Source organism: Mus caroli, unplaced genomic scaffold (genome assembly GCF_978045245.1).
Source record: "Mus caroli unplaced genomic scaffold, Mus_caroli_1 scaffold_20, whole genome shotgun sequence".
Taxonomy (NCBI): Eukaryota; Metazoa; Chordata; class Mammalia; order Rodentia; family Muridae; genus Mus; species Mus caroli.
Window position 1 is genome coordinate 17,323,534 of NW_028227275.1, and position 20,101 is coordinate 17,343,634.

The 20,101-nt window shown below is 48.0% G+C and overlaps 1 protein-coding gene across 2 annotated transcripts in view; it reads left to right on the forward strand.

Annotated features, from left to right (window-relative positions):
• Cpn1 (carboxypeptidase N subunit 1) overlaps positions 1-19,665 on the forward strand; it is a 31,045-nt gene extending 11,380 nt beyond the window's left edge. For both annotated transcript variants that reach the window (XM_085834228.1, XM_021151720.3), the window contains exons 3-9: positions 1,611-1,766; positions 5,449-5,631; positions 7,116-7,227; positions 9,421-9,560; positions 11,966-12,065; positions 15,685-15,803; positions 19,336-19,665. In XM_085834228.1, the coding sequence (XP_085690354.1) occupies positions 1,611-1,766; positions 5,449-5,631; positions 7,116-7,227; positions 9,421-9,560; positions 11,966-12,065; positions 15,685-15,803; positions 19,336-19,479 (954 nt within the window). In that variant the 3' untranslated portion in view covers positions 19,480-19,665. The remainder of the gene's footprint in view (positions 1-1,610; positions 1,767-5,448; positions 5,632-7,115; positions 7,228-9,420; positions 9,561-11,965; positions 12,066-15,684; positions 15,804-19,335) is intronic.
• The last annotated feature ends 436 nt before the right edge of the window (positions 19,666-20,101 follow it).

The following is a 20,101-nucleotide window of genomic DNA, read 5'->3' on the forward strand; positions in this document are numbered from 1 at the left end:
TGTAAGGCAACCCCAATTAAATGTTTGACTTTCAAAGAGTTACCTTGGTCATGATGTCTCTTCGTAGTGATGAAACCCTAAGACAGCTGGAAACAAAACGTCACGGTATACACTGTGCATCTAAAAACTATGGACAGGGACAGCAAATTGGTTCAGCAGGTAAAGCCACTTGCCCTGAAAGAGTGGGACCTGAGTTCAAACCTTGGAGCCAGCATGAGGTGGGAGGCAAGAACCAACTCCACAAAGCTGTCCTCTGACCTCCACCTGTGCTCTGGGCCATGCATGCCCCCCCAATACTAAATAAAACATAATGTCAAGGATTGCCTAGGACCACCAGAAACTAAAACCCACAAAGTCATCAGAGAGCATGACCATGATGCCTGGGTTTTAAGTTTAACTCTTCAGGTGTGAGAGAGAAATCATGCAGCCTCTTAGCTTCTAACTAGTTACAGCAGCCCTAAGAACCTGACATACACTGTCAGCTGGTGGATGGATGGATGGTGGTGTGTCCTCACCACACAGAAATGAAAAGGGGAGGTACCGGGACATGTTACATGGGTGAATCTCACATGCAGAACACATGATGTATGATCCCACTTACACATAACACGCACAGAGAAGACAGAATATGGTCACAGCGTCGGGGTAAAAATAAGCAACTGTGAATCAGGCGGTGGTGGTGCACATCTTTAATCCCAGCACTCGGGAGGCAGAGGCAGGCGAATTTCTGAGTTCAACACCAGCGTGGTCTACAGAGTGAGTTCCAGGACAGCCAGAACTATAGAGAGAAACTCTGTCTTGAAAAACTAAAAAATAAACAAGTAAATAAATGAAAAATAAAAATAAATAAGCAAATGGGAATGGGCTTCATTTTTAGGGGGACAGAGAGGCTCTACAATTATAGTTTTGTGATTTCAGAATAATCGTGAGGGTGATGGTGTTGGTCTCGCTCTATGGGCACACTAAAACTCATTGAATTGTCTTCTTTAAGCAAGCAATTCTGTGCAGCTCTCTTTACAAATCTAGGGGTTGCTCCCGCTAGAGCTTCTCATGGGAGCCCCTAGAACTTTGAATCCCCGCCCCCTGCAAACTGGGACACTGGAAGCCGGAAGGTGACAATAATGCCTCACCATTTCATAGAAAAGCTAGTGTGTTGGTTTGAATGAGAAATCTCCCCCGTAGGCTCGTGTCTGTGAACACTTGGTCTCTCCGTTGATGGTGGGGGGAGGTTATGGAGCCTTCTTTAGGAGCTTGCTGGAGGAAGTGCATTGCTGTGGGTGTGCCTTGAGCATGTACAGCCTCGTTCTATTTTCTGTTCTCTCTCACTGCTTCCTGTGTGTATTAAATGTGATCAGTTAGCCTCCTGCATCTGTTACCATGCCCTGCCTTCTGGGCCATTATAAACTCACTCTTTCCTCTGTCCATCTGTCTGTCCTTCCCTCCCTCCCACTTCGGAGCCATTTTTTCTTAAGCTGATTTTGGTAATGCTATTTTATCACAGAAATAGAAAAGTAACTAGCGTAGCTAGTATTTTTTAAAAGTTACACCATGCTCTTGAAATACAGGACTCTGTTTTAAACACTCATCTCTCCTTTCTCTGTTTCTCCTAGGGCCCAAACACGTCTGGGTATCTGGTTGGTAGGAACAACGCAAATGGGGTGGACCTGAACCGCAACTTCCCGGATCTCAACACCTACTTCTATTACAACTCCAAGTACGGCGGCCCCAACCACCACCTGCCCCTCCCCGACAACTGGAAAAGTCAGGTAGGAAGTGAAAACGGTAACAGCAGCCGATAAATCGTCATCTGGAGCTGCTTGCAGCACGCTAAGCATTCTTCATATCCACAGAACCGTCAAGAATTAAGCACGCAGCCGGGCGTGGTGGCGCACGCCTTTAATCCCAGCACTCGGGAGGCAGAGGCAGGTGGATTTCTGAGTTCGAGGCCAGCCTGGTCTACAAAGTGAGTTCCAGGACAGCCAAGGCTATACAGAGAAGCCCTGTCTCGAAAAACCAAAAAAAAAAAAAAAAAAGAATTAAGCACGCAGCACTCCTTGTTAATTTACCTAGAGGAATAAATGGCTTCTCTGCATTCTATCTCGGCAGCATAGAGCCACCACCCTCAACTCCAGCAGCAAGTCCTCGATGACCATTAAGTTGGTAGCCATGGTGGCAAAGGAGGAGAGAGCAGATAATTGGCGATTTCACAAAGCTCTTTCCACACCTGTTTCTGTTGTCACCGTAGTACTGGGCTGTGAATGTGGCAAGCAACAGAAGCCAACGTTAGCCCTGTCTGACAGTTACTACATCCACAGGTCAAATTAGACTCATATAGCTAAGATTTAAACCCAGACATGGACTGGGAGATGGCTCATTTGGGAAAGTCCTTATTCTATAAGCACGGGGACCTGAGCTTGAACCCTAGGACCCGTGCCAAAAAGCTAGGTGCAGGGCCAGCAAGCTGGCCCAGGGGGTAAAGGTGCTTGCTGCTAAGCCTGAAAACCTGAGTTCGATTCCCAGAATCCACATGGTGGAAGAAGAGAACCAACTCCTGCAAGTTGTCCTCTGACCTTCGTAGCAGGTTGTTGTTGTTGTTGGTGGTGGTGGTGGTGTGTGTGTGTGTGTGTGTGTGTGTGTGTGTGTGTGAATACGCACACACCAGCTTGTACACACTCATGTGCATGAACACACATAGACCTTCTGACTCATATTCCAAAATTGTTTCTGCTGATACTAGATCAGTGGTTCTCAACCTTCTTAATATTGTGGCCCTTTAATACAGTTCCTCGTGGTGACCTCCAACCATAAACTCATTTTCATTGCTACTTCATAAATCTAATGTATTGCTGTTATGAGTCATAATGTAAATATTTGTGTGTTTTGGTGCTCTTAGGCGACCATTGTGAAAGGGCTGTTCAGCCATGAAGGGGTTGAAACCCACAGGTTGAGAACCACTACGGTAGACTGCTGGCAGAAAGCTCCAGTATTTTACAGACAAGTTTTGTCCTACTAGTGATGAGCTAGATATTCAACAATATTTGCTACCCACTGAGGTTCCTGGTGTCTGAGTCCTGGCTTCTCCTCTCTTCTTCCATGTGACCCTTTGCGTTTAAAAAAAAAAAAAAAGCTTGCCTTGTGTCCTGTGCTGTCTCAATGGGAGGCAGCATTTGGGAAGCCCTGGGTAATCTGAGTGACTCCATCCTGCTGTGGACCTGCTGCAGGGAGGGAGTAACTACCGCCATCTTCAGAACACCCTTGGCAGTCCTGGCTTTTCTCCTGTGGGATGGTTTGAGATCCTCGTGAATATCTAAGAGTAGAGGCTGGGGCGAGGAACACAAAGCAGAGGAAAGCTTTTCCGTGGACATTAAAGCAGGGGAAAGCCTTTCCGTGGACATTCTTATGTGGGTAGGTTCAGTATTGTCCCCTTGAAAATAACAGGGCTGGAGAGATGGCTCAGTGCTTTATAGACTGCCTACCATTCTTATAGAGACTCCACACTGGACAGCTCACAATTGCCAGTAACTCCAGTTCCTGGAATACCTAATGCCCTGCCTCTTTGTGAACACACCCCCACGCAGATAGCACATACCCACACACAAATACAGATAAAACAAAATCTTTTTTAGAAAATGACGTAAAAATCATGTTGACATGTTGGATGTCTGGTTATCACTGACCTTTGAGCTCAACTAAGTAAGCTAATAACAAAACAAAACCAAGATCGTGGGTCTACTCGGTGTATCTAGCCAGAAGAACGTCATGAGTTGTTTTTCATTTCGTGAGGCACAAGGTGTCATGGCGCCTAGGCCGGCCTCAAACTCACTTGCTCAGAATGGTCTTGAACTCTTACTCCAGCGTGCTGACATTACAGTCATGAGCCATGCTCTGAAATTTTAAAAGATTCATTCTATTTGTGTTTTTTTATGGGGGGAAGGTGGCTCTTAGTGTGTCTGTGTGGAGTGTGTAGACATTAATTGCGGGTGCTCTCAGTCCAGAAAAGGGTGTCAGATCCCCTGGAGCTGGAGTTACGGTGGTTTTGAGTCACCTGACATGGAGGCTGAGAACCAAACTTGGGTCCTGTGTGTGCTCTTGACTGCTGAGCCGTCTCTCCAGCTCCATGGTTTGAGTGTTAAACTTGTTTCCCTGTGTAAAGCAAATTACTGAGCCTCCCACTCAATCCTCTGCCTAACCCGGAAGAGGAAAAATGACGATGAAAACTCCGTCAGGGAAAGGGATGGTGAGCAGAAGCTGGCCTTTTGGGATGTGGAGAAAAGGGCTTGTTTCAGAGGGCCTGAGCTCATGGTCCTACAGCCACATGCCATGAGATGACAGTTTCTCCAACATACATTCCGTGTGCAGCACTGATTTTCTCCTCATGCAGCCAGCTTAGTCAGTGCTCTCTCTGACTCTGCACTACAACAGAATTGCCAGACATTTCTCAGAACCGGCCCATTCACACACAATGTGTCTATTCTGGTTGTGTGGGCCCCAACTGTCTTCAGAAAGTCCCCTTTGAGATGGAAAGACAGGACCTTTAAAACTGACCCTTGATCCAGGAAGAGCCATTAATTAGCTCATGGACCACAGTGAGATCACCAAACAGGACCCCATGGGAGGTGGAAAGCCCTGGAAACTGGATTATTTGTGCTCAAGTCCAGGGGGTTCAAAGTTTCCTTTACAAAACTGCCACTCACTGGCAGTAATAGTCAGTAGAAATTAGTGCGTCTAATCTATGGACCGTAGACATGAGCTGCGCCTCATTAAAATCGTGCAGGAGATGAGTGAGGGAGAGGACTGCCACGTCCAGAAAGTGGTTCATTTTATTAGAACCCTAAGTTTGTGCAGAGCTGTCTTAGAAGCCTAGCCACACTACAATGGGTAATCTGGGAAACTTGTCTGTCTGTCTCTGTGTGTGTGTGTCTCCTCCCTCCCTCTCTCCTTCCCCTATGGCTCCCCCCTCTGCCCTCCCCCTCCTTCTCACCAAAATTGAAATAGAAAGAGTTCCTGCATACTTCCTGTTCCCACACGGACCCCGCCTTCAATGCTGTACCCTAGAACATTACATTAATTACAATCTATATGCCTACCATGACCTGACCCCAAACTTTAAAGTCTACAATTCCACTCATGAGAGCTCTTGGTGTTATAGCATCTACGGGTGTGGGTAGACCTGCTGGAAGTGCCCACTATTGTCGGATGGTACTGAAGCGTCTCATATCTGTTCTGTACATTGTAATCCACGTATTTCACTTTGGAAGGGGGTTCCATATACTTAATTTTGAAATCATCATCACAGAGGTCAGAGTTGGTTCAGGTCTCATGTCTGGGAGACTGTTTTATTGGCATACCCTGGCCCCACAGGCCCCTTCCTGACAGGATTCTCCAAGGGGCCATGTGACAGCTCAGCCACACCTTGGCTGCCACCCTCTCTTCATTGTCTCTTCACAGGTGGAACCAGAGACCCGGGCAGTGATCCAGTGGATTCGCTCCTTGAACTTCGTTCTCTCGGCCAATATGCATGGCGGGGCTGTGGTAGCCAATTACCCATATGACAAGTCACTTGAGCATAGGTTTCGAGGTCCCCATCGCACCTCCAATTCCCCGACACCCGATGACGAGCTCTTCCAGACGGTAGGTAGAATGGCTCCCCCCAGCGGGGGTGGGAGGCATGGCTCAGAGATGAAATTCATGTCAGAGACACACAGGACCCCATAGCAACAAGTCCGCAGACAGTTACAGAAGGCTGGGTCTGCTTGGGAGGGGCTGTCTAGCAAGTTACATTTTATTTCTGGTGATGAGCCATAAAGCCAGGAATGATTACATCAAAACATATTATAATTGCTGTGAGGACGAGAACTCTAAAGCTGGTGACACATGAGGATAGCTCTGGAAGCTAATCACGCTGTCCGTGAGTCAGAGCAGGGGAATGTGAAATTTGAATCTAATTTGCAGTTTTATGATGGCATGTCTATTTTAATGAGAAATAGACCAGGCAAATTAAGATCTAGATAATAATACCAAGCAGTGGAGCAGGGGCTGGAGAGATGGCTCAGCAGCTAAGAGTTCTTGCTGCTCTTGCTGAGGACCCCAGTTCTGTCCCCAGCACTCATGTTTGTCAGTGCAAAACCATCTACAATGACAGCTCCAGGGGATCTGACAGCTGCACCCACATATACATACCCACACAACAGACACACAGAAACAGACATATAAATCCTATTTTAAAAGATGAATATAAAGCTAGGTGGTGGTGATGCACACTTTTAATCTCAGCACTTGGGAGGCAGAGGCAGGTGGTTCTCTGTGAGTTCAAGGCCAGCCCAGTCTGCAGAGTGAGTTCCGGATAGCCAGGGCAAGATGTCTCAAAACAAACAAACAAAAACACAAAACTTTAAAAATTATTAAAAAGTAATAGGGGCTATAGTTATAGAGTCTAAGCATGTGCCTCTCTTTCCAACACACACCTTCCGTCTGCCAGAACACACACGTTTTGGACTTTATGCAATCTTTGATTTTGTTTATTAAACTCAGCTAGGAAATGGCCCAACTGAACGAGACCCGCCGAGTGACAGTCTGCTGTCATCCCTCCATGACAGATTTATCCCGAGAAAGTGGAAACACCAGAATACAGGGCTCCCAGGAACAACTTTAGCATCTGGAAAGCTGAGGCAGGAGGATTGAGTTCAAAACTAGCCTGGACTACAGACTGAGACCCTGTCTCAAAATAGCCAAGGGAGAGAGGGAGAGAGGAAGGGAGGGAGGGAGGGGGGAGGGAGGGAGGGAGGGAAGTTCAAGAATGATCCAGAACGTCCCCCTGTAGTCTGAATCATGCTCACTGACATGGATGTGCACTCATGTACACACGCACGCACACACACACACACACACACACACACACACACACACACCATTACTACCACCACCACCACCTATACCACCAACGACGAGGTCACCTCCTCTCCTCCTCCTCCTCCTCCATCTCTGACACTTCCTTGCATTGAAGCATAGAATGTGCTGTGTGTGCCATTGTGGCCTCTTATGTTTCCCCTGGTTGGGCCCCTGAGCCCCTGCTGGGGGCCAGGACTGCTCTCAGGCGTTTTCTGCTTTTCCTCTAGCTGGCCAAGGTCTACTCCTACGCCCACGGATGGATGCACCAAGGTTGGAACTGTGGGGACTACTTTCCAGATGGCATCACCAACGGGGCGTCCTGGTATTCTCTCAGCAAGGGTGAGCAGTCCTGGGGATGGCCCGGCTGAGGGGGAGACTGCTTCTCAGGGGCACGATGGGGAATATCTAGAATTTTGCACTTGGGGTGGGGATTAGAGAAATAGAGAGCTTCCACGCTGTCTTTTTTTTTTTTTTTTTTTTAAAGATTTATTTATTTATTATATGTAAGTACACTGTAGCTGTCTTCAGACACTCCAGAAGAGGGCGCCAGATCTCGTTACGGATGGTTGTGAGCCACCATGTGGTTGCTGGGATTTGAACTCTGGACCTTCGGAAGAGCAGTCGGGTGCTCTTACCCACTGAGCCATCTCACCAGCCCCCACGCTGTCTTTTTAATATCCTGTTCATCATCCCGAAAGACCAGGGAGGGCATAGTATGTGGTTTTATAAAACTAGCGTTTTATGCCCTAATCTGCTGGAGCATAGGAGAAAAATAATGAGGCCCAGTGAAGGGTGTGGTCTCTGAGATTAAGTTGGTTTGGGATTCATCTTACTGGGGTACTAGCTGTGTGGCTTCAGGCTAATTGCATGGCCTCTCTATGTTCTGGTTTCCCTGTCTCTAACTAAGCCTGATAGCACACTGGCCTCAATTTTGATACTTTAAGTAAAGCAGTTAGATACATCTGGCTTCTAAATGCTGTCTTCTAAAGTAGCACAGAGGTGGGCTTCAGGCAACTGCAGGTGAGCAGAGGGGCAGGTCCCGACTGGCTCCGTACCCTGACTACACCACACACACACACACACACACACACACACACACACACACACACTGGGTCTTGCTCAGGACACACGTCTGCTGTGAACCTCCTGCTGTAAGCATCGGAAGGGACTAGAGCAGGGAACCCGGCTCTTTCAGGCGCTGTTCTTGTCTGTCCTTTTTCACACTCTTGCATCAGAGCCACCCGTATCGATGAGGGCTGAGTTGATGTGTGGTCCTGGGGAGAGTGGAGAGGCGAGAAGCCGGGGAGTCATGTGTACTCAGAAGTTAGGCTTGTGCACCAAACCTACTTGAACACACAAGGAGATTCTGGTAGATTCTTCTTTCTCTAACTTTGTGCTAGGAAGCCAACCTCCTCACCCCCCAGATTGGAAGCATCAGAGACGCTTTTTCTTTTCTTTTCTTTTCTTTTCTTTTCTTTTCTTTTCTTTTCTTTTCTTTTCTTTTCTTCTTTCTTCCTTTCTTCCTTTCTTCCTTTCTTCCTTTCTTCCTTTCTTCCTTTCTTTCTTTCTTTCTTGATTTCTTGATTTTTTATTTATATGAGTACACTGCAGCTGTCCTCAGACACACACTAGAAGAAGGCATGGGATCCCATTACAGATGGTTGTGAGCCACCATGTGGTTGCTGGGAATTGAATTCAGGACCTCTGGCAGAGCAGTCAGTGCTCTTAACCACTGAGCCGTCTCTCCAGCCCCAGATAATTGCTTTTTCTTTCTTTCTTTTTTTTTTCCCAGACAGGGTTTCTTTGTATAGCCCTGGCTGTCCTGAAACTCACTTTGTAGACCAGGCTGGCCTCGAACTCAGAAATCCGCCTGCCTCTGCCTCCCGAGTGCTGGGATTAAAGGCGTGTGCCACTACGCTTTTTCAAATCATTCTCTCTCTCTCTCTCTCTCTCTCTTTCTCTCCCTCTCTCCCTCCCCACCCTCCCTATCCTCTCAGAAAGCATGGCCCGTGCCTCCTCAGAGAATCTCCACCATAAACCAAACCAACACAATCCCAAGATTAACAATAGTTCATTAGGTCAATCCTAGTGGTTGTCTCAGCAATGAGGTCTCTGACCACAGTATCCTGGGAAGCTGTCCGACACAGAAACTCGGGGCCCTCGCCCTGTGCCCTGCGCCTCCTGAGTTAAACCCTGAGTTAAGGCCCAGTGATCTGTGTTAAGCTATATGGCTCACCTTCTAGGGGCTTTAGTACCTGGTAGGTAACCAGTTGTTTAGTTATGGTTGCTGGACTCTGTGTCTATTTTGAGACAAAGCCTCGCTATGTAGCCCAGGCAGGCCTGGAACTTGCTATGTAGACCAGGCTAACCTTCAGCCTGAGACTCAGGAACAGCTCTATGGAGAGTAAGTTAGTCGATGTCAAGAGGTAGAAGAGAAGCTGATAAAGATGTGGTGGAGAAATTGTGACTAACGAGAAAGGTGGCAATGGTGGGTCCCTCGACACAAAGATCCACCGCTGTCTCTTTCCCTAGGAATGCAGGACTTCAATTATCTCCACACTAACTGCTTTGAGATCACGATCGAGCTGAGTTGTGACAAGTTTCCCCGGCAAGAGGAGCTGCAGAGGGAGTGGCTGGGTAACCGGGAAGCCTTAATCCAGTTCTTGGAACAGGTAAGATCCTGCTGTTTGACTCTTCTGGTTGCAAGAGAGGTCTTCCAATGGCAGCTGGGGTTGCCACAGGCTCAGGCTGTCCCCAGAGCTGACTCCACTCAACCAGCCCTCTACTCCTGCGGCTGGTTTTCTTTCAATGTCCTGGAGCATAGCTGTCTGTCCAAAACTTTACTGTAAGCTGGGGACTCTGGGTAAACAAGCCTATATCCTTGTCTCTATGGAACTGATGTTCTAACTGGGACAGACATTAAACAAAATACGGAAGTAAATTCTGTGACTCATTAAAAAGAGAAGTGCTGTGAAGAAAGTCTCCCGGAGAAAGCCACTCTCAAATAGAGTCTGAGGAGCCTAAGGATTGGAGGGGCTCAGGCAAGCCAGGTTATCTAGAACAGGGGTGGGCCCTCCAGAATAGGTCCAACTAAAACAAGCCAAGTCCACACCTGAAAGGTGCCCGGCAGCAGCAACCACAGCAAGCTGCTGCCTCAAAAGCACCGCAACAGCTGCTGTCAGAAACAGATGACAAGGCTTTGGAGGAGGGGGAGAAACTGGACTCTTTTAGGCACTGTGAGCAGAAAGTGATGTTGCTTCGAAGCCAAGCAGTGTGACAGAGCTTCCGGAAAATTAGAAATCGGGCTGAAGTTTAGCTCAGTGGTAAAGCTCTTGCTTAGCACATGAGAGGCCCAAAATTGTGTTTCCAGACCCACAAAAGCAACCACAATTAGAATAAAATTGTTATATTATTCAGCATGGTTAAATCTCAAAGAAGTGAAGACAGGCAGAGAGAGAGAGAGAGAGAGAGAGAGAGAGAGAAAGGGCCTTCAAAACCAGGTAAGCTCTGATACACACCTTAGCATGACTGGATCTGGAGGATATTATGCAATAAGCAATACGCCAGTCGTATGGCAATAAGCCGTGACTCTGTTTAGATAGAGTTCATACAGTCGCACAGACAGAATGCAGAATGGTGTCTGGGGCTGGAAGAGCAGGAGGTTGGGTAGAGAATGGGAGGGATGGAGACTTTCAACTTAAGGAGAGCAGTTTCAGTGTCAGCAGATGAAGAGAGTTCTAAAAGTGAGTTGTTGTGCTAGGCACATATTACAAACGTGTGTGATAAACTGGGCTGTACAATTCACAGAGTGAATGTTTTACCACAATTTATTTCAAATTATCTTTTTCTCCTCTCTCTCTCTCTCTCTCTCTCTCTCTCTCTCTCTCTCTCTCTCTGTCTCTCTCGTGTGTGTGTGTGTGTGTATTCATGCCATGATGTTTGTGTGGACATCAGAAAGCAAGTTGTGGAAGGGAGTCTGTTCTCTTCTTCCAGCATTTGGGTACCAAGTTCAAACTCAGTCAGGCTTAGCAGCAAATGCCTTTAACCACTGAGCCATCTCAATAGACCACAATCTAAGGTCTCTCTCTCTCTTTCTCTCTCTCTCTCTCTTTCTTTCTTTTTTTTTTAAAGATTGATTTTATTTATTTATTTATTTATTTATTTAATGAATGTGAATATACTGTCTCTGTCATCATACACACCAGAAGAGGGCATCAGATTTCTTATAGATGGTTGTGAGCCTCTATGTGGTTGCTGGGAATTGAACTCAGGACCTCTGGCAGAGCAGTCAGTGCTCTTAACTGCTGAGCTAGCTCTCCAGCCCCTAAAGCTTCTAAGTTTCTTTTCTTTTCTTTTCTTTTTTTTAAGATTTTATTTATTACTATATGTAAGTACACTGTAGCTGTCTTCAGACACTCCAGAAGAGGGCATCAGATCTCACTACAGATGGTTGTGAGCCACCACGTGGTTGCTGGGATTTGAACTCAGGACCTTTGGAAGAGCAGTCAGTGCTCTTACTCGCTAATCCATCTCACCAGCCCTCCCCTAAAGTTTCTTAATTGTAACAAAATTCAAGGTTAGACCAGCAGGAGCTGGAGAGATGGCTTGGCGATTGATTGAGAGCACTGGCTCATCTCAGCAGACTTGAGTTTGTTTCCAGCATCCTCATGGTGGCTCACAAACATTGGTGACATTAGTCCCAGGAGCTCTGCGACCCTCTGCTGGCCTCTCCCAGCAACAGGTAGGCACAGGGTACAAAGACACATGTGAAGGCAAAATACTCAACACACATACACTTGAGGCTGGGCTACTAATGGGGACTGTGGCCTCACAAGCGCGCCCACACAGGAGCTTTGAGAAGAAAGGCAGTGTACTGTGACTGAGTGACAGGATCACTCTGCCTACTAAGGAGGGATTATGGGATTGGAGGAGCAGTGAAGAGCTAGTTTACAGGGTGCCGTCATGGTGTTAATGAACATGGACTGAGAGGACCCATGAGAAAAAAGAAAGGCCAAAGCCTTTCCCACTGTCCACCCACTGTGTGATTCTGACTCTCGGTGGCCACTCTTTCCCGCAGGTCCACCAGGGCATCAAGGGAATGGTGTTGGATGAGAACGCTAACAACCTCACAGGGGCTGTCATTTCCGTCACCGGCATCAACCACGATGTCACTTCAGGTAGGAGGGGACCAGTTGGTAAGCCAGAAAGACCAGCCATCAAGGACACTGAGAGGAGGGTGCGTGCCGGGTATGGGAGCAGAAAAGACGCGCTGCATCAAGCAGCTAAGATTCGGATAAGGAGATTCTTCACCGGCTAGAGGGAGCAGGCTCTGAGAGCAGGGAGCGAGTAGCCTTGAAGTGAATGGAGCCCCTGGTCAGAGCCCCTGATGGCTGTGGAGGCAGCCTGGTTGGGAGGACTTCTGGGCTAGACACCATTAATAACAATGGAGTGGAACAGCCAAGAAGGACTATGACTCTCATGTTTTTCTCCCCTCCGCTCAGGCATTTCCCGCGTGTCCATTCAGGCAAAGCTAATAGATTCCTCCTATAGGCTGGATCTGAGGCAAGGCTAGCAGTGGAGGGTAGGTAATCTTGGAGCTACCTAGAACATGCCAGACAGGCACTGGCTGGGTTTCTTCTGCTGTTGCTATGATAAAGTACTCTGGAAAAAAAAGCAACTTAGGGGAAAAACGGCCAGATGTGGCTCCTAGCTCCAGGGTCTAGTCCATAGTTGGGGGTCAGGGTGGCAGGAGCTTGAAGCTTCTAGCGAACTCACATCATAGTCAGGAGACAGAGCTATGACCCAGAGCCTTTTCTCCACTTACATAGACCAGGATGCCAGCTGGGGGTGGTCACCCAACAATGTGTAGGCACTCTCACCTCAGCTAACACGGTCAGGACACCTCACAGGCATGCCTGGCCTGTCTCCTTGCTGACTGTCCCAGCCTGGCCTGTCTCCTTCCTGACTGCCCCAGCCGAATTGACCACCTGCCAGTCTTAGGAGTTTCTCTGTGTTGATTTTTTGTGGATGCCAGTGGCTACACGCCTCCCAAAACAACCTTGTTCGCTACCAAGCAGCCATCTAACAACTCATGCTGTCTGTTCAGGCTGGAAGAAATCTCTTCTTCATGTCCTTAGAGGTGGTCCCAGAGCCCTTCAGAGACAGGCTTGGGAAAGGCAGTGTTCCAAAAGAATTCTGTCACCTCAGTCTGGCAGAATGGGGAATCTTCCAGCCCTGAGGCTGCACACAGGAGTGTGGAGGGATCAAACTTCAGCACCATCTCTTAGAACACTGACTGCTGGTCTTGGTTCTTCCTCATTTGAGCAAGGGTGGGGAAGGTCTCTGAAATGTCAGAGCCACTAAGAATGGATACCACAGTTAGGTTCCGTTTTTTCAGGATCCATTACAAGGATTAGACGATAGTGACATAGGCTGTGCTGCTTAGCGAAGCACCTGGTGTTGGTTACAGGTGGAGACAGCCAAAGCCCTCTTTCAGGAAGCATCCAGAAATGGAGCTTTTGTCACGAAATTGCTAATTGCCCCTGATCGAGAGCCCCCAATTAAGACAATAACAGTTTCTGGATATAACCTAAACTGCCCAATATGTACATAATTACACCCTGCATTGTTAAAGTATTTTAAAGTAAATTACAGGGCTGGGGGTGTAGCTTGGTAAGCACTTGCCTAACGTGCAGGAAGCTCTGAGCTCCATTCTAGCACTGAATCAGCTAGGGGTGGTGGCTTACACCTATCACCCTAGCATTCCAGAGCCTCAAGGTCATAACTTGAAACTCCTAAGACTGGCAAGTGGCTACATGGTAAGGTTGAGACCCGACGGGAACACATGAGATCCTATCAACCAAAAAAAGTAAGAAAGAACAAGAAAGGAAGGAGGTGAGAGAGAAATTTCAGACATTTAGTAATATCAGGGGGAAAAAATGTCCTCACGACTAGCATTCAAGACTTCTGTCATTCTTTGTTTTGTTTCATGTAGTCCTGGCTGGCCTGGACCTCACAGAGATCCTAGCCTTAGTCTCAGAAGTGAAGTATTGGCATCAAAGGTACGCACTGTCACACCTGGTTGCCAGTATCATTCCTTATTATTCCTTAGAAATAAATAAACAAATCCTATTTATTTCTAGTATTCATTACTTCTTCATTAACGTATTTATTTGGGGCCTGGATCTGATGGGCACACCTGTGCCACAGTGAGTGTGAATTCCAGGAATCCTGCTCAGAGCCTCAGTTTTCGTGGCAAGTAAGTGCCTTTATCCACTGAGCCAACCAGACTGCCTTTTGTTGTTCGTTTGTTTTCTGAGGCAGGGTCTGACTGAGGCTGTCCTTGAACTCCTGATTCTCCTGATGGGTCCAACACGCTCAGCTTTTACGTGCCTATTTTTAAAGATTTTATTTATATTTTGGTCTTGTGTGTATGGGGTAGCTCACCTGCATGTATGTAATTGCACCGTGCCCATGCAGTACCCAAGGAGGCCAGAAGGGGGCATCTGAACCCCTAGAACTGGAGTTACAGTTGTGAACCACCATGTGAGCACTGGAAACCAAACCCAGGTCCTCTGCAAGGGCAGCCAGTGCTCTTAATTGCTGAGCCATCTCTCCAGACACCCTCACAATTGATTCTTGAGGGATTAAGGCTTACTGGCCAAAATTCTACAACCCTGCCCTAAAATAATAGGCTTCTTTTCATGTTTTATTTTCTCTTTAATTTTGTTCTGAAGGTGGTGGAAGAAATTATAATCAACAAGGGCTGGAAATGTGACTGTTGAGAGTGGGCTTGCCTGGTGTGCCTAGGGAGCCCCGGGCTCAGTCCCAACACCAGAGAAATTAGACTTGTAATCAGTATAATCCCCCAAACTGGGGAGGTTAACCAATACCAATAGTGGTACATTTGAGGCCATCTTCAGGCAAAATAACTAGTTTGGGGCTATAAAAGACCCTGTCTTAAAAAAAATATATTAAAATACTCTCTGGCTGGCATGATAGCCCACCCTGTAATCCCTCAGAAGGCTGAGGTAGGAAGGTCGTGAACTTGAGGGGCCAGCCTGCATAATGACTTTGACACTAGCTTGGGTCACACAAGACCCTGTTGTCTCAAAAGAGGGAAGATGGGGGTGGGGTGAGAAAAGTAAGATTTTCAAGCCAGACGGTTAGTGATCATGTGGTCTGACTCTTCATGTATAACACACTTGGATGGTGGGTGTCCAACCCGGATGCCGGGGGCTGTTAGTATAGACTGTACACTGCTCAGCCAGGTAGCTTTCCCAGGGTCTTGAGTCAGCTTCTGAGTACTCTCCTTCATCTATAGAATTGTTCGTTTTCTTCCATCGAAAGCTGTATATCAGAGTAATTTCTGCTTCTCTCGAACAAAATCTGCCTCAATACAACTTGAGACTAGGGCACTCATCTTTATTCCTTCAAACATTCTTTTCTTAGAAGAAAAATGGCTTTTCGAATGTCAGAGGGCTCACTGTTTCCTTATCAGGCAAAATATTAACAGACACCTCCCTCCACCTTTTCTCTTTCCTAGTGACTTTTTACGGGACGTGAGTCTGTGCTAGACTCGGGATCTAGAGCGGAGTGTAGTGTGAGGCACAGCACAGTGAAGCCTTCCCAGGAGTGACTCCTCCTGAGCTGTCACACTGCGAGCAAACACCAGGCTTGTGGTCAGCTCAGACTTTTGCGGACAGTTTCTGTCTGACGTGTGCTTGAAGTCAGCTGACCGAGTTACAGCCTTCTGATGTTAGTCAGCTGACTGAGTTCCGTCTTTCTGGTGTTTAGGTGAATACGGAGATTATTTCCGGCTGCTACTCCCGGGTACTTACTCTGTCACTGCGAAGGCACCAGGGTACGACCCCAAAACAGTGACTGTGACGGTGGGGCCTGCAGGACCAACAGTGGTAAGTAAGCCTTAACCTGACTGTCGAGCTTCGTCTTAAATGGCCCGTTACTGGGTTGTTCCCTCTTGACATGTCCATCTCTGTGACACTATATGTCTTTCTAATCCTGCTTCTTCCCTCTGTAAATTGGTGCTAACACTTTGTCTTTAGTCAGGGTTTCTATTGCTGTGATGAAACACCATGATCATAAAGAAAGTTGGGGGAGAAATAGGTTCAGAACTGAAGGAAGTCAGGACAAGAGCACAACAGGGCAGGATCCTGGAGGCAGGAGCAGATGCAGAGGCCATGAAGGGGTGCTGCTTACTGGCCTGCTCAGCCTGCTTTCTTACAGAACCCAGGACCACCAGCCCAGGGATGGCACCACGTGCCATGGGCTAGGTCCACCCCCTTGATCACTAATGGAGAAAATGCCTTACAGCTGGATCTCATGGAGGCATTTCCTCAACTGAGGCTCCTTCCTCTCTGATGACTCTAACGTGTGTCAAGTTGACACACAAAGCCTGCCAGTACACACTTCCTCCTAAAGGATTGCAAAGACAAAGCACAGGTCCATAGAGGTGTGTCACAGGCCAGTTAGTAAGCCTTGGAGAGTCCCCAGACAGCACTGGTTGTGTTATTCAAAGCCATAGACAGGAACTACCACTAGGTGGCGCTCTGCACACCCACTGTGCCCTGTTGTCTCAGGCTCACTTTCCATGGCTGGCACCAAGGACCAGCCAGCCACCTCCAGTCCTCAATTCTCCACAACTCTTCTTTATAGATAGGATAAAGAGCAGAGAACCATTGATTTACAGCCCGGAACTTTCCACTTTAGATCATATTAGGTTAAACCTCAGAGTGTAGCGGGACATGGATATCAGCCCCACAGGGGCTCAAACAGGGTGTCTTTTGGCGTGCAGATCTCAGCACACTTTGAGTAGCTGCCGGGCATCGGATACTGCAGGAGAGCTTTCCAGAATTACTCATTTTAACCTTCACAACCACCTGTAGGTATCACAGATGAGTGGATGGTGGGAGTGGGACTCACCACCTAATGTGTGGCAGGGATGCTCACCGTGCTCTTGGCCGGTACACAGAACCCTGTAAAGCCAACGGCACAGAGAGCTTCCGGTCTTTTAAAAATTTCTTGCCGGGCGTGGTGGCGCATGCCTTTAATCCCAGCACTCGGGAGGCAGAGGCAGGCGGATTTCTGAGTTCGAGGCCAGCCTGGTCTACAAAGTGAGTTCCAGGACAGCCAGGGCTACACAGAGAAACCCTGTCTCGAAAAACCAAAAAAAAAAAAAAAATTCTTGGGAGCCAGGCGTGGTGGCGCACGCCTTTAATCCCAGCACTCGGGAGGCAGAGGCAGGTGGATTTCTGAGTTCGAGGCCAGCCTGGTCTACAGAGTGAGTTCTAGGACAGCCAGGGCTACACAGAGAAACCCTGTCTCGAAAAACCAAAAAAAAAAAAAAAAAATTTCTTGGAAGCTTAGAGATCACTGATGCCTCACCCACTCCTACCTCTCTCTGTCTGTCTGTCTGTCTGTCTGTCTCTCTCTCTCTCTCTCTGTCTTCTGCCTCTCTGTCTGTCTGTCTCTCTCTCTCTGTGTGTGTTGAGATGTGTGAACGTGAGTTGTGGGAGAATGGGGCATGGGCATGCCATGATGGAGGTCCAAGGGCATTTTCAGGTGTCAGTCTTTGCCTGTCACCTAGTTTGAGGCAGTGTCACCTTGTTGTCTGCTTCTGTACCCTGTGTGTGCTCTAGGCCACCTGGCCTGGGCACTGCCAGGGATTCTCCACCTCTGCCTCCAGTCTCCACAGAGGGTCACTGGGATTCCAGAAACACCCTGTGGTGCATTGCTTTAAGGCGTTTCGGGTTTTCAGACTCAGGTCTTCACACTTGTATGACCGAGCCCTCCATTACGCAGAACCCTATTTCCCAGCCAGCCAATCCTCTTTCTTCCCTATCCCACCCTAAAATCAAGTGCTCAGCAGCCACCACATACATAACTAGTGTACTGTAGGCAAGTCCATTCGCTGCCAAATGCAGACAGCTCCACAGCTTACTGAGTTATGCCTATTTTGAAGTAGCTCAACCCCCCCCCCACATACACACACATGTCCTTTAAATAAACCAGCATAACCACTCATTGTGCCACCCAGAGGCACAATCTGTCATTTGGATGTAGTATTCTGGGAGACAGTAACAGCTACCAGTCTGTTTATTGATTGCAGTACCAACCATCTACTTCCCTTCTATTTAATTTTAGAGCAGTTAGCTACTTGCTTGAGGGAAGAAAAAAAAAGATGTTCACTAAAGGGCCTTTGATGTTGTTGTTGTTACAGTTAAGAGGATTAAAATGTCTTCCAGCGTTCTCTGCTGTCCCCACCTCCCTCCTGAGGTTGAGGCCCTTCTCTCTCCTCTGCCCTTTGCCCCTCTTCTTGCTCATCTCTTCTCTTTGGTTCCTCTTAGGTGTTACTGACTGGGAAGTGGAAAGTGGTCTCCCACAGCTGGCTCTGACTCCCCTCCCCTTTACAGAACTAGCAGAAAATCTGGCTCTGGATTTTTCTGGAAGAGGCAGGAAACTCAGTGGTGTGTTTTCAACTCCAGAGCTTCTGTGGTTCCAGGGAGGGGTTGCCAGGGAAGCCCCAGGGGAGTGTACTTAGGACTTGGTGTCACTCCCTCCTCGTTTGCTGTTTATGACGGCTCCACACCCAGTGTCCCACGCCCAATTCACAACATCTTTCCACTTGCCTTCCATGACTAGAGGACAGTTGTGCACAGCCCTTGGAAGATCACACGGATGCTCCTGAAATCTAGGGGGATGTGGTGGCACAACACCTTTAATCCTAAAACTCTAGATACCGAGGCAGGTGGATCTCTGTGAGTCCAAGGCCAGCCTGATCTACAAAGCAACCTCAAAGTAGCCAGAGCTATGTAGTGAGACCCTGTCTCAGAAAAAGAAAAGAAAAAATGGAACCAGACAGTCTCTGTCACCTCTGTTGCCATGCCGTGTGGCAGAAGGTTGAGATGCTCATTGGCATGTATGGTGACTCACAGAGCCAGCAGGAGGGGAAAGATTAAGTCTCCTTTACACTTTCAGTCAGCACTCTTGCCCTAAGCAGGGTATAAGTAGATGTGCGATTGGAGATGTAAATAGAATTTTATGCTAATACATTTATTTTAAAACATACATGGGACTGGAGAGATGGCTCAGTGGTTAAGAGCAATGGCTGCTCTTTTGAGGTCCTGAGTTTAATTCCCAGCAACCACATGGTGGCTCACAGCCATCTGTAATGGGATCGGATGTCTTTCCTGATATGCATGAAGACAGTGTGCTTATATAATACAATAACTGTGTTTTTAAAACGTTAAAAAAAACCAACACAACACCATATATTTAGTCCCTCCAGCTGCCACACACTTCTTGTCACCAGTGATGAACTCCGTACCACTGTTCTGGGGAACAATAGCCAAGTCTGCAGCACCATTAGAACCTGGGGCAATGTGGGAAACTCTGAACAGACGCTTAGCTTCTGCCTTGCCTTTGCAGGTTGACTTCCAACTCAAGCGAAGCTCGTCTCAAGTGTACCCTGGGCAGAGAGCTCCCGGCCGAGGACAGGGAGGCAGGGCAAAGCAGCCCCGGACATCCAGAAAGAAAGACCCAGCAACGAAGCGGCATAGGGGCCCTGCATGAAGCCAGCACTCAGGACCACACACAGCGAGGCCATCCCTGCTCTCAAACCCCTTGGCGACACTTCTCTTTTATTATCTGGGACAGATTTAGACACAGACACATACAGAACAGTTCCCAGTGTCTCTGTCTGCCCTGGGATCCAGCCTTCCTTAGGCCAGCATTAAAGGAGTCCGAACCTTCTAGAAACTGGTGCCACTTGCATGCCTGCAGCAGGGTTCAGGACATCTTTTTTCTGGGAGTCTGGTTGGGGTCACTGCAGGCTGAGACAGGTTCCTGCTGGTTGTCTGTCTGTCTCCAGAGTCTGGCATGGAGCTGGTGACCATGTGGTGCTGCAAGAGGCTGTCAAAATGACTGCTGAGGCCATCCAGAATTCCCTGGGACCATTTCCACAGTGGGCCAGTGGTTTCTAGTAAGGAGGGGATGTGACCCACAGGGCCCAGTTTCCCATCCCTCACGTGTGACCACTGCCAACAATTTACACCTTTCGAAATGTTTTCTGGGTATGTAGGAGACACGGCCACCCCCCCACACCCCCACACCCGTAGCCTGGCATGTACTAGGAACATGTCCTGTGGGACAGTGTTCGGGACCTCTCAAGAGTCCCAGCTGAAACCACTGGTTC